The sequence below is a fragment of the Crinia signifera genome, chromosome 11 (genome assembly GCF_055691185.1).
Source record: "Crinia signifera chromosome 11, ASM5569118v1, whole genome shotgun sequence".
NCBI classification, from domain to species: Eukaryota; Metazoa; Chordata; class Amphibia; order Anura; family Myobatrachidae; genus Crinia; species Crinia signifera.
In genome coordinates this window covers 69,628,068-69,642,027 of record NC_139227.1, presented here as the reverse complement: position 1 = coordinate 69,642,027, position 13,960 = coordinate 69,628,068, and the positions used below count along the sequence as shown (strand labels likewise).

The following is a 13,960-nucleotide window of genomic DNA, read 5'->3' as shown; positions in this document are numbered from 1 at the left end:
AAGCTGGGATCGCATGCGATATATTTTATGCGATCATGCGCCCAGAAAGGTCCCAGATGGCCCAAGGGGGGATTGTGAGAGACTTTGTCGAGGGGAGAAGTCGCACAATGGGGGCCTTCCCCTTTATTTTTAGAAATACGGGCACTAGCAAGTTTTTATTTGTACATTAGCTATGTATTTAGAAAACAAGGGGCATATTTAATAATGCATAATAGTCTTGATATCACTAGTTTCTAAACTTAAATGGTGGTCCAACCAATCAGCTTGACTGTCATGTTGAAAAGACCTGAAAAGGAACTGATTGGTTAAAGCACCATTTAACAAGTGGCAACAAGAGTATCAGTTGTTGTTAAATATGCCCTAAACATACTAGAGACTTTGGTTTAATAATAGCGCTATAATCTAGGGCACTAGAGATTGTGCAATGTGCTTCAAAGAAAGTAAAAGAAATAGAAATTCAGGGAAAAATAATAGGCAAATAAATGAACACCTTTGAAACAAACTTGTTAATGTTTACGCTCCTTTTTAGGAGTTAGCGAAAAAGAGTCCCGGTTCCTCTACTTTCCCTATCTTACCCTTACTGAGCGGGATTCCTAAGACTTGCTGTCCAATCAAAAGCTGTGTGCACACAGGGGCGATAATCGCTGGGAATATGGTCGCTGACGACCATATTGCCAGTGATGGAAGTGTGCCCCGGTGATAAAATCGCCGGGTGCGTGCTCCCGTTTTCAGCCCCGTTCTAATCGCTGGTTGCAGCGATTAGATCGACATTGGGTTTTTCACTGTTTTTTTGAGCCGACACGGGCCGACAGGCAGTATTTCATGCTCTACCATTCACTAGGGCGTGGTGGGAGAATAAAATAATGTGCCCAACACTTCGTGAGCGCAGCGAGCACTTTAAACTGTGTCCATTTCGACTGTGTTGACATTCAGGTAAAAAAAACTGTGAAAACCCCCATGTCAACCTTTTGACAATAAACATTGTCAAACTAATGATCTGTCGAACTAACGACCTGTCAACCCTTTCCGATGTCGACCTAGACCCATGTCGACCTAATGACTGTCGACCATCATGCTATAGACCAAATGATCCCAACCCATTACAATATCTACAATAACTTCTGAATATCACCTAGAAAACGGGAACATTTATAACCAAGAATGTTATACATATTTAATAAGGATATACTGGGGCTTTATAGTTAGTATTGCTTACCTGCAGGGTATTCTGTATATATTTATGTGTATGTATGCCAAGTATCAAATTACCAAGTGTGGTCACTTTAAATTTGAGACACTCCACTTGTACCTTGGGCAAAGCGTGGCATGGCGACTGGCTGAGGCATCATCCCGGAGCCCAATAAACCACTCAGTACCTGTCAATAAATGTACAAAAAAAAATAAACATGATGCCCACAGGGAGCTCATTACTACAAAATAAACAAAACACTATTTTGTATTTAACTGTTATTATACCTTACCTCTTCTCTGGGCCACTGCATTAGCAACATTATGGGGCCAAATGGGTACGTGGGAAATTATTAATACAGCTAATGTGTATGTAGCATTGACCATACAATCATCCACTTAGATTACCAGTTTTACCTCCCTCATATGCATTATTGCCATAGAGCAAGCACATGATATACTAGTGAGAGAGATGCTCCTTATCCCTGAGATCAGCGGGCTCCAGATTATCACTAATAATACATTATTTCATATAGTGGGGGTCACGTGATCCTCCCCCCTTTTCTCACCTGCACAAAGCGAGCCCCGCTGAGCCCGCCCCTCCTGTGCGCTGATTGGTCAGGGAGATGACGAGCCTGCGATGCCCTTTACAGTCTTCATGGCCCGCGATGGTCACCGGCTTCGGGATGTCAGTAGCATCCGCCGTTATCCCGATATCTCAAGCGTGTCTTCTTTCTTTCGAGTCCGCCTACATCCTCCGGTCCTAACCCTCTCTCCAAAGACAAGGCCTACATGCAGCCCCCTGCTACACAGCAGCCGCTACGTCACTTCCTGCATCGCGCTGCGTCATCGTCCAAGGCGCCACCCGCCAGCATTTCAGCAAACTTTATTGTTCGCGGAGTAGTTAACAAACAGAGGCATTTCCTGTGCACATTGTATCAGGTCAAGATCTCTGTTCGTTATGTTCTACCACGTAAGTATAAATCTTTGTGCGTGTTATAATAACCCTATTTGTTTCTGTTTGGGTTTAGTACAGCGTAACCCTGGCTGTGGGAGACTGTGTATGTATTCGGTTTACTGCATACAGGACACATTATTGGTGTTTATCCGATTACTCTATACATATACCCTGTACATAATGTAGGCACTGCACCTGTTGCTCTCTATTAGTAACTCCACATTAACCACATATAGGCAGCACTGCCTCTGAATGGAAAACAATACAACTAGGCAGGTCATTCAGATCCAGCATTTCACTGTATTCACATTGTGCGCAGGGGTACCTGAGGACACTGGAACTAGTATGTTTGGGGAATTTACTAAGTTCTATTTAACATGGGATGTTGTTGTGGGCAACAAATCAGATTCTTCTTATCCATTTTGCACTTTCTAGAAGATAATATTATTTGATTGGTTCCCCATAGCAACATCCCATGTGAAGTAGAACTCCCATCTTAGTGAATTTCCCCCATTGGATTTTATGTGCTCTGTCTGGGAGTATTGTTTTATTGCTGAAAACTGCCTTTGATTGTACTGTATCTAAAGCTGGGTACACAAGATCAACATCTGGTGGGGGCCGAGGATGGTCGCATGCACGTGGAGCTCTGAGCTCCTGTCCTTGGCCCCCAGAGGAGAAGAAGTGCGGCAGAGACAGGGGATGAGGATGGAAGTGCCGAGGAGGACTGGCTAGTGTCCGCCGGCTCAGGGCACAACAACCCTCACTGGCCTGGACAGGTGGCGGCATCAGAGATGGCCCCCGGCATGACCCAATCACCATTGTCCAGTAGGATATTCTTCCCACCCTCCCCCACTCCGATGATCCACCGGGCCAAGCAGGATCCCCAGCTCGCTATTGAAGGATTTCCTGCCTGCAGGCCACGGCTGCTGTCCTCCAGCAGACTGTGCCCATCTGCCCCCCACCTGATGCTCCAGTTTTGGGCAAACCCAACGGCGGCGGCCCCAATGGTAGTAGCCTAACTGTGGCCCCAGGCCCCACGGACTCCCCCCCCCCCCCCCCCCACCATCACCATCACCCTGACTCTCCCTCTAGCCAAGGTATCTGGCATGATGCCCCCCCCAGGCCCCTCAGTGGGAGCCTCTGGTCCATACTTTCCTGCCCGTTTCCACTTCATGGAGACGGGCGGATGGGTCTGACAGAACGGGGTGCGCAAGCGTCCCTTCTGTTAGAGGGGGCAGCGATTGGCGATAGATGTGAGCTTCTCCATCTGTATGCTGCTATGTAACTAAAGCCCTCAATGTTAACCGTGCTTTCTTCCCATAGATCTCCTTAGAACATGAGATTCTCCTGCACCCAAGATATTTTGGACCAAATCTTCTCAACTCTGTCAAGAAAAAGCTATTTACAGAGGTAGAGGGGACATGTACTGGAAAGTAAGTGCAACAATTATTAGGATATGTCTTGTATATAGCCTTATCATTGTTAGAGGACAATTAAACCCAGAATTTCAGCTTTCATATAGACCGCATATTGCATTGTTTCACCTATAAAAGTCTTCCCTTCAGCTTTATTAATAATTGATGTAATTTGCTTTTCAGTATTTACCATCTATTGGAAATGGTATTAATTCTTCTGGGTAGACTTAATGAAACTTCTAAAAAGGCAAAGTGAGGCAGTTAAACAAAATCAGTAATGGCTATCATTTTCTTGAATGTGCTAGAATCATCCACTTTGCCTTTAGCTCTTTTAACAAATGTACACCTCAAATGTTTTGAAAGCGTGTGCAGAGAGCGTTAAGGTACATACACATGGTGCCATATGTACTTTTGATTTTGACTATATAGTCAAAAGCGGAAGAAAAGTTAGTACATATCGCACAGGGTCTATACAGTTTGCGCGGCTCCAGGTGGTCGGTATTGCAAGTAAAAATATACTGTGCAGGCAGGAGAATTTTGACTATATTGTATGTGTTCTGGTACAGTCAAAATCAGTGAATCTGGGCTTCAGGGGGGAGTTCAAGGGAAATTGCATAGCCAAACGCATAGTTAAGGCCCCATACACTAGGACGACTTGTCCTTAGGACAAGTCAGCCCCGATTTCCCCTGAGCTTCCCGGCAGCTCCCCGGGGGAGTTTGAAAAGATTTGGCACTTGATGTGCCATTTTTTACATGTGATAAATCGGCTCGATTTATCACATGTAAATCCGGGGAGCAGCGCGGGAGAGCAGGGTTCGGGGGGGGGCCTGCAGGAGAGGGTCCGTGGCAGAGGGGCGCAGCGGGGAGCCGGCAGCGGCGGGAGCATAGAAGAAAAAATCCTATTCAAAATCTGGACGGCCGCTGATTGGCTGAGCTCTCAGCCAATCAGCGGCCACCCAGTCTTTTGAATAGGATTTTTTTCTATTCTCCCGCTCGCCGCAGGGTCCGGTGTAGAGGTAGGCGGTGGGAGAAAATCCTATTTAAAAAAATTGAGCTGCGCGGATACTGCTGGGCTGCGCTGCTAGATGGGCAGCGTGCAGGGGACGCTGTGGGGCACAGTGACGGAGAGCCGGACAGGGGGAGGCGGGAGCTGTCAGTGCTGAGAAAAAAAAGCCCATACAATGAATGGGCAGCCTGTGATTGGCTGAGTGCTCTCTTAGCCAATTGCTGACTGGCTAAGATAGCGCTTAGCAATCACAGGCTGCCCATTCATTGTATGGGCTTTTTTTCCCCCAGCACTGGCAGCTCCCGGCTCCCCCTGCCCAGGTCTCCGTTACTGCCGCCGCTGTCCCCCACAGCGTCCGCTGCCTCTGCCCTACTAGCAGCGTCCCCCGCATCGTCCCAGCCACCCTGCTCCCTCCACCTTCCTGGAGCACAGCTCCCTGCTCCGGCGTCCCCTGCCTGGCTGCTCATAAGATTTAGCAAATCTTATGCGCAGCTGGTCCGACCTCCCGACTCCAATCCGATGCGCACGGGAACGTGCATCGGGTCGGACCGGGTGTCTGGACATGCGATTTGGCCGATTTTCCTGCCCGATCCATCTGAATCGGGTGAAATCGGGACCAAATCGCATAGTTATGCATAGTGTATGGGGGCCTTAAGTATGCACCTTTTAGATTTGGATGAGTTATTTGGTTTCTCTGCAGAGTAAATACTGGCTGCTTTATTTTTACACTGCAAGCTTTGAACAAACCTCACCCAAATCTACCTCTCTCTGCACATGTTACATTTACCCCACCTGCAGTGCAACATGGTTCTGACCATTTGAGAAAAAATGCTTTGCGTTCAAGTGTTCATTATGCCCAAAGCTTGAATGATAAGCATGTTGTGTCACTCGGCTGATGTGTTGTTGGCAGCATATCGTGCATCCTACCATTTCATTAGTTGTCTGTAATTACATATTCCAAATACCTTAAATAGACCTCTCTTAAGTGTGTGATTTCACATGCATGTCAACTGCAATATTTCTTCTTTTTTCCTCAAACTATGTTCTCTCTGAATCTATGAAATCTTGTGGGGAAATTGTTTCTAGATAGTAAAAGTGATATAGCTGGAATTATGGCTCACAAACCTCTTTCCTATCACTTTTGCAGAAACGTGCAGCCTGTGAAACATATATTATGGTACATGTACATTTGTAGTCACTTCTTTATCTATTTCTTTTCCCAAAGGTACGGTTTTGTGATTGCAGTCACCACAATTGATAACATTGGTGCAGGTGTGATACAGCCTGGCAGAGGCTTTGTCCTATACCCTGTTAAATATAAGGCCATCGTCTTTCGGCCTTTCAAAGGAGAGGTAGTGGATGCTGTTGTCACCCAGGTGAACAAGGTGAGGTGAAGGCTTTTATTGTGTATATATATTTGGGATATACTATATTTGTGGTATGAGGCTTGGGATTCTGGTGTGAGGACCAGTGATTCCAAAGTGGCCACATTACCACCTGGAAGACTTGTGGCTGCCTGATAGTAAGGGGTTTACTATAGCTTCTAAAAATGCAAAGAGGTGACGTTGCCCAGAGCAACCAATCAATTAGATTCTGTGTATCATTTTCTAGGATGCAATAGATTAATGATAGACCTGATCTGGTTGCTATGGGCAACATCACCTCATCATTTTTAGAAGTTTTAGTAAATGTACCCCTAAGTTTTCTCTGCAGTGTTTCTATACAAACCATATGGGTAAATTAGTCCTTTTTTATTTATTTATTTATTATTTACAGATATTAAAAATTGGGTACTTGTTTCCTAGCACGGCGCCCATCGAATACCGTACTTAGTGGTGTGCGATGCGATATTCCCGTTAAATTAACAGGAGTGCTTGTACAATGAAATATCGCATAGCATTGCATGCCAGCAAATGGCATGCAATGCGATTTATAATTGTACAAGCTCCCTGATGGGTGCTTACAATGTTAAATGCACCCCCACTATCAACGCCACCCCCACTATCAACGCCAACTCGAAGGGTAGCGAGCCACCAAGCCCGAAGCGTGGCGAGCGGACGTGGAATACGAGCCCGAAGCGTGGTGAGCAGATGCGGAATACATGTAAAGTAATCCGTGTCCGCTCGCTGCGCTCACCACACTATCTAAAATCAACTCCACGCCGATGTGGATAGTGGGGGTATGAAAAGGTCGGAGGACGCGTACCGCTGTGCTCGCCACGCTTCGGGGTGGCGTTGACAATGGGGGTGTATTTAACATTGCAAGCACCCATCAGGGTGCTGGTACAATTAAAAATCGCATTGCATGCCGCTATATTGCATGCGATGCGATTGTATAAGTTGCACTTTGATGAAAATCAGGGGGGGGGGGGGGTGCTAGGAAACAAGTACCCAAAATTGCATATTGTTGGATAGCACCTTATACCTCTTTTACACCCAAATCCCGGATTCCGACCCGGTATTTGGAACACTGTTCCGAGCCAGGTCAGATCCGGGATTTGTACCGTTTACACTGCGGTGCTGACCCGCAGTGTAAATGAGGGTGGCGCTTGGAGATGACATCATATCCAAGCGCCGGGACCGCCAATCTAATTATTATTATTATTATTGGCACCATTACTATATTCAAAACCTAGAAAAATGAATTATAATGGGCCGAATAAAATGTTTGATAATTGCAAAAAAAGAAAAGGTTTTGGTTTTAATACAGTTGCTCTTGTAAGCTTAGTTTTCCAGTAAAATCATGTTTTTCACGTGACCTATGTTAGATATATAGGTGGTTATTTAGTAAGGTCTCAAAAGCAAAATCTTTCTCTAATGGGCAAAACCATGGGGCAAATGTAACATGTGCAGAGAGAGTTAGATTTGAGTTCTATTGTTTCTGTGCAGAATAAATACTGTCTGCTTTATCTTCTGCAATGATTAGTTTTTAGTTTGAACACACCTCAGACAAATCTAAAGGTGCCCATACACGCACCGATTTTCCCAGTGCTATGTGATGCGCGCTCCCGCGGCATCTCATCGCACATGTGCTGCACATACTTTTTGTACTGTCTTTTGATCGCATTGCATGCACAACACATGCAATGCGATGTTGTTTAGCACAAAATGCCCAGCAAAATCGGTGCATGTATGGGCACCTTAACCCTCTCTGTGCATGCTACATGTGCCCCACCTGTGGTGCACATTGTTATGCCAATTATAGAAAGATTTTGCTTTTGAGATCCTTACTGAATAGCCCCATAATACATACCTTTGAAATGGCTTTTGGATATTTAAGGAAACAATCTGTGGAATTCTAAATGTTGAACAAAGTTTCACGACTTTTGCAGGTTGGATTATTCACAGAAATCGGACCTATGTCATGCTTTATTTCCAGACATGTGAGTTGTTTTTTTTGTTTTGTTATTTTTTTTCTGTTTTTGAGTCAAAAATAGTAATTTTGCTATTTGTGGTATGAGGAGCAACTGTCTCACTGAATGCAAAAAAAGGTATCTATAGTCATATAGGAGAGCAGCTCAGGCTTGGAATGAAGCATTGTATAACTGCAGTGGTGGATAACAGCCTGACGAGCCTTCTCCTGCTGCCCCTGGCTCTGTCCCCTGCTCTGACTTATTTTCAGTTGTGCTATAGTCTGAGTGGAAGCAGTCGACTTCCATGTCATGTGACCTCAGTACGAAGGTCTCTCAGCATCGGGGCAGCAGGGAGTGCTGTCTTTGGGAAGTGAATGGGGGACAATAGGCTGTGTGAGTGATTGTGGTGAGCTCTGCACTGATCCCCTTTTTTTTTTTTTTTTTTTTTTTTTTTAGAAATGTGGACAACGTGTGTTTGAGGGGTTTAAAGTGGCATGCCTTAGAATTTTGGAATAAATGGGGTGTGTTGAGATACTGGAATGCTGAGGTAGCTTTGGGGCTTTTTTTTTCTCTTCAATCTTTACATTAAGGATAACGTGGCCCTTGAAGTATATCATGTTGCCAGTTACTAATGTATAATCATTAACACAGGCAGTCAATATGACGAGTGCTCTTCCTGCATGATTAAGGCTAATAGCACAGTGGGCTGTTAATGTTAGTGTGATATATATATATATATATATATATTCCTGATGACGATGTATTAAACATCGAAAACGTGTTAGATCACGCAACTCTGCAGCTTCTGTCTCTTGTAAGCCTCCGGGTGCCCCCGTACTTGCCTTTGTACTCAGTGGGGATTCCCCCATTAGGAGGGCACCGGAGCCATGCACAGGTGTATTCATTTCATTACTTTTTTAAAGATTACAGGTGGAGCTAATTATTTCAATTGTGATTCTGTGAGAACTGAAAAAAAAAATGAACTGTGTGGGGTCCTGAGGAACTACTAAGCAATAAGGTCTTGTACACTCACTTGACTTTTTGCTCCCTCGCTCAGAAGGGAGCAGAACACCGATTGGCAGTTCAGCTGCCACTCGAGCACTCAATACTCCTCCTCAATTCCTGAAAAGGTGGTGGGCATATTTTTCTGAATGACTGTCACTACCTGCAATAGTTATATGTTGTAGTATTTTATCTGTAAGTCACCATACTGGGGCTCTATAGTCAGGGATTAAGGGCCTTATTCTAGTTCATTCTTTCTGACAAAATCCTTCTTAGATGGACAAAACCATGTGCACTGCAGGTGGGACAGATGTAACCTGTGCAGAGAGAATTCGATTTGGGTGGGGTTTTTCTTCAAAGTGAGATCTATATTTCAGTGTAAAAATAAAGCAGTCAGTATTTTCCCTGCACAGAAACAAAATAACTAACTCAAAGCTAAATCTCTCTGCACATGTTACATCTGCCCCCCTGCAGTGCACATGGTTTTGTCCAGCTAAGAGGGAATTTGCCTCAAAGAGTGAACTAGAATAAGGCCCTAAGTCCTAGAGTCCCCAAAAACTAGCGAACTTGGGTCTATGTGGAATTGCATAATGCTTTAACAATGCTAGGATAACATTGTGGTAGACTACTGTACATCAAACACTACCTGCAGGAACACTAGGTTTAATGAAGTCTCAATGCTTTGTTCGTTCACAGTATTATTTACTTATCAGGACTAAAATCACAGTCACCCTGCTGACCGGTATTTGCCAGAGCCTGCAATACACATCCTGTTATGCTAAATACCCCATTAAACGCATGTTACCTGTTGTTTTCTGATCTACATTACAGAGCTTATGGCGGTGGTTTTCTATTCCACTGTTTCCTATATTTCCAGGTGTCTGTCTATCCTAAACCTCTTTTATCTATTACAGTCCATTCCATCTGAAATGGAGTTTGATCCAAATTCTAACCCGCCATGTTATAAAACTACAGATGAGGTAAGAAATACCCATTGTTGAATAAAGTGCATACCTTCTATAGAATTACAATATCTGTGTATATTGTACCATAGTATTGCAAGTAACCATCATTTTGCTTATTAGTATACTCTGCTCTGGATATCATACAGATATATGCACATTTTTAAATAAGTTAGGATATAATTACTGCATAAGGTTCAGTGGCATTTGAGTAAAAAGAACAACCCACATTGTGTGGCAGAAAGTGGTGGGGACAGTTAGCTGGTATGCTAATAGTTTGTATGTGGGAAATATACTATGATAAATTAACCAATCAGATGCAATCTGATGTCTTCTAGAAGGTTCTAAATAAATAAGGCGTAGATTCTGATTAGTTGCCCATAGCAACATCCCATGTGAAATAGAACTCCCATCTTAGCACATCAGAGACATAGGGGGACATTTACGATTTGATACTTTCAAGTTGCTATTGTCACATTCATCTCTGTCCTCACAATCACAGGAGTGGCTGGGGTTTTGTCACAAACAATATTAGCACTCTAATGCTATGTGTTGCCATAAGCTTCTGATCAGACTGACTAGTTTGCATGATCACAGCTGATTTCAAAACTGTTCCCCTGGAAAGGGTTCTAATGCTGGTGATACAGTGCAATTTGGTCACATTTCACCCGATGCTGATGGGTCAAGCCAAAAAATCGGGTGAAAAAAAGGGCATGTATGTGACATTGGACCCGAACGGGGGTGCGGTTCCGTACGCATCGGATTGCAGTTGGAAATTCGACCTGCTTGCATGTTCGACCTCTGACTCAGATATCCTCCCTGGCAGCGGGGAATGGGATTGTACGAGTATTATTGCATGCGCTCCTGCCGCCAAGGATGGTCCCGACCTGCTCAAGAGGGTTCAGCTGCGACTTCTCCCATCTGAGAAGTCGCACTAATGTATGGGGGACTTAAGGAAAATACTGAGCCATGTAAAACATACCTTACAGATACAGGGCTCATCCTATTGTGTTTGTGCAGTAATGCGTTCATTTGTATTTTGTAGGATGTTGTTATTCATCAGGAGGACGAAATTCGCCTTAAAATTGTTGGAACTAGAGTGGATAAGAACGACATAGTAAGTGTGACACATTTTGTATTTTCTTCTTGTGCTTTAAGCAGAACTGTAAAAGGAAACTGATGCATTTAATTAATTAAGCTTTCAGAGCAGAGTAGTTAGATTCAAACAATAATCTAAGTGCATGCACTGCTGTACTAAAGCACGGGGGTACATTATGCACTCAGAATTTCCAGAGTAGGCTGCAGGTTTACACAATAATATTTTCTGGACACTTTGAGATTTTGGTACTTGTTTCCTAGCACGGCGCCCACGATTTTGATTGTATTGAACGGGTATGAAAAAGCGCGATTTTTACATTGGAATCAATGTAAAATGGTCCCTGAGACCCAATTTTACATTGATTTCAATGTAAAAAGCCCCCAAACCCCCCATTTTAATAGCAAAGCCCCCTGATGGGTGAAATGGCCCTCCATTGTTAAAGCCACCCCACTATTGACGCCAACCCGAAGCGTGGCGAGCGCAGCGGTACGCGTCCTCCGACCTTTTTCATACCCCCACTATCCACGTTGGCGTGGAGTTGATTTTATATAGTGTGGCGTCGCTGCGAGCCACCGAGCCCGAACATAACTTCACAGGTATACGTGTCCCCTCGTGGGGCTCGCCAAGCTTCGGGCTCGCTGCGCTCGCCACACTATATAAAATCAACTCCATGCCGACGTGGATAGTGGGGGTATGAAAAGGTCGGAGGACGAGTACCGCCGTCCCTCACGGGCTCGCTGCCCTCTCCACCAACAACACACATACACAAGTGTTAAGTAGAGAGGGACTGTAGCTTGGGACCTTATTCTGATGGACTCGCAAGGCTGCGAATTTCGTCCATCAGAAGCCGCCCTCCGTCCCACATATGCTAATGAGGCTGCCTGGTGTCCCCCACCCTTCTTCGCCCCCGCTCGGCGTGTAGGGTGCATGCACCCGTCGAACCGCAAGTTTGCCATGGGTGCACGCACCCTGCTTCTGCACGTGCGCAGAAACGCACCTTCGCATGCGCAGACACCCAACATCGGTCCTCCGTGGACCGAATGGATCTGAATAAGGTCCTTAGATAGGAATCTGCCACCTTTGTAACAAAAGTACTTTCATTTGTACATAAGTAAAACTGAATGCATATACAGAAGGCTGCCCTTAGGATGTTAAATCTTCCCTGTTTATGTAGTTCTGGTTCTAGCTCTTACATTTAGCAGTAATACATATCATTTACATCATTTCAGTATGGATTTTTACACTTAACTTTTTTCTACAGTTTGCAATCGGTTCTCTGATGGACGATTACCTGGGTGAGTCTCTTCACTTTATTCATGAGGTTACTTGTGACTGTGATAGTACTGACCAAGTAAGAAAGTCATTTGGATAATGAGGAAACAGCCGCCATGCTGTAGATAAGGAGTAGGCGACATGCAGCCCGCCAAATGATCCTGGCTGGCCCGCTTCCCAAAACTGTAGCGCAATGACAAGTGGCCCGACTGGCTGAGCTGCTTGTCATTGTGGAACAGCAGTCCAACCTGCGCCTCTGCTGATGAGAGATTAATCACGTCTTGGGGGAAGCTGGGATTTCCTCTGTGTCAGACGCTGGCAGTTTGCAGGGTGAAGCCAAACCGCCAGTTAAAACTGATGTGACACTTTGTTGCACACTCGCGTGTTGGCTCTGCCCACCACACCACCCATCATCGCAGAGGAAATCCTGTCAGGCTGTTCCAGACAAACAAATTTTTCCTCAGTGGCGCCGTATAACGGTAGATAAAAGAAAACATGTTCAAAGGTAGTTTAATTGTGCCCTCTTGCCAGGGCTACAAAATGCCACCTGGGGAGGGGTGGGGGGTAGATGCTGCTATCTGGGTCCAGGGGGAAGGGGGTCTTTTCAGAAGTGTATGTTCATACAAGTTGCTGCTGCCTGTAATGGAGTTTTGTGCCCCATAAAAAATAAATATAAATATTCTGTATTTCAAGGGGGCACAAAACTCCATCACCGCGGCATAAATAATCCTCATACACTGCGGCACATCGGATAAGAATAAAATGCATCATCAGGGTTTCAATGGAAACAATTATTATTTCATTGTAACGTTGTGATGTATTGGTGCAACGTTTTAATTCTAGTCCGATGTGTCACAGTGTATTATTAGATAGATAGTCTAGTGTCTGCGATTCTCCAAAACACTGCCATCTGCTGGCAAAGAGTAAAACTACATCTGAGCGGGCTTTCTAGTATGTGTGTGTGTTATTTTACATACATACATACATACATACATACATACATGTGATGGGTATTGTATATACAAGATATTTTGTGTGAGGCCTCGAATATATTTCCCTAAAGTGTTAAGTGGCCCCCAGCCGATATCATTTCCCACCCCTGCTGTACATATTGGTGTGCAGCTGTGTGTCACTACAGAATAATTATTTCAGGTATCTGATTGATTGAGCCCAATGATTATTACTGACCTGCTCAGTGCATTAGTTATCTTCCCTTCTAAAGACATGTACAGTGTACCCCATACTGTAAAATATAAGGTGACTAGAAACAAGGAAAGGAGTTTTGTGACTCTGTAAATCAAAAATATTTTGTATATATTCATGTAGTTTCAGTGATTTAGGATCCGGTACGATGCACTGTATTTGTTGCTTTGGTAATAACAAGTACTTGAAGCTCAATAGTTACCAAGGGATTTTGTGCAGTATTATCTATGGCAGCTTTATATGTGCATAAACAAGTCTCTAAACCGGATTCTTTCTTTTCACTTGCAGGTCTAGTCAGCTGATGTGCTTACAACTGTGGCTCTAGCCTTGGGACAACGTTCTGTATATTGTTTAGTAGTTGGTGTATTTAATCTGTGGTCCTCACACTGAGTTGCAGACAGTGTTGCTATATCATTTGTATGAGATTTGAAATTGTGAGAACTATTCCTGGCAGAATCTTATTTTATTAAAGAAATTGGTAAAAAACATAAACATAATTGTTG

The 13,960-nt window shown here is 44.3% G+C and overlaps 2 protein-coding genes across 6 annotated transcripts in view; one reads left to right on the top strand and one right to left on the bottom strand.

Annotated features, from left to right (window-relative positions):
• Window positions 1–2,057, bottom strand: part of ZBTB3 (zinc finger and BTB domain containing 3) — a 20,159-nt gene extending 18,102 nt beyond the window's left edge. The window contains exons 1-2 of one of the 5 annotated variants that reach the window (XM_083165637.1): window positions 1,758–2,057; window positions 1,217–1,376 (exon numbers count right to left, since the gene is read on the bottom strand). Coding sequence is in view for 2 of the 5 variants with exons in the window: in XM_083165635.1 (XP_083021761.1) it covers window positions 1,310–1,376; window positions 1,482–1,511 (97 nt within the window). In the remaining 3 variants the exon portion in view is untranslated. Of the gene's footprint in view, window positions 1–1,216; window positions 1,377–1,481; window positions 1,722–1,757 lie in introns of those variants that run through there. The other 4 variants (XM_083165636.1, XM_083165635.1, XM_083165638.1 and 1 more) reach the window with 4 other exon arrangements.
• On the top strand, window positions 1,825–13,960 carry POLR2G (RNA polymerase II subunit G). Its single transcript, XM_083165640.1, has 8 exons — window positions 1,825–2,161; window positions 3,470–3,579; window positions 5,793–5,952; window positions 7,899–7,949; window positions 9,836–9,901; window positions 10,929–11,000; window positions 12,244–12,277; window positions 13,746–13,960. Exons 1-8 carry the CDS (start codon window positions 2,150–2,152, stop codon window positions 13,757–13,759), a joined length of 519 nt encoding a protein of 172 aa, XP_083021766.1. The 5' UTR covers window positions 1,825–2,149; the 3' UTR covers window positions 13,760–13,960.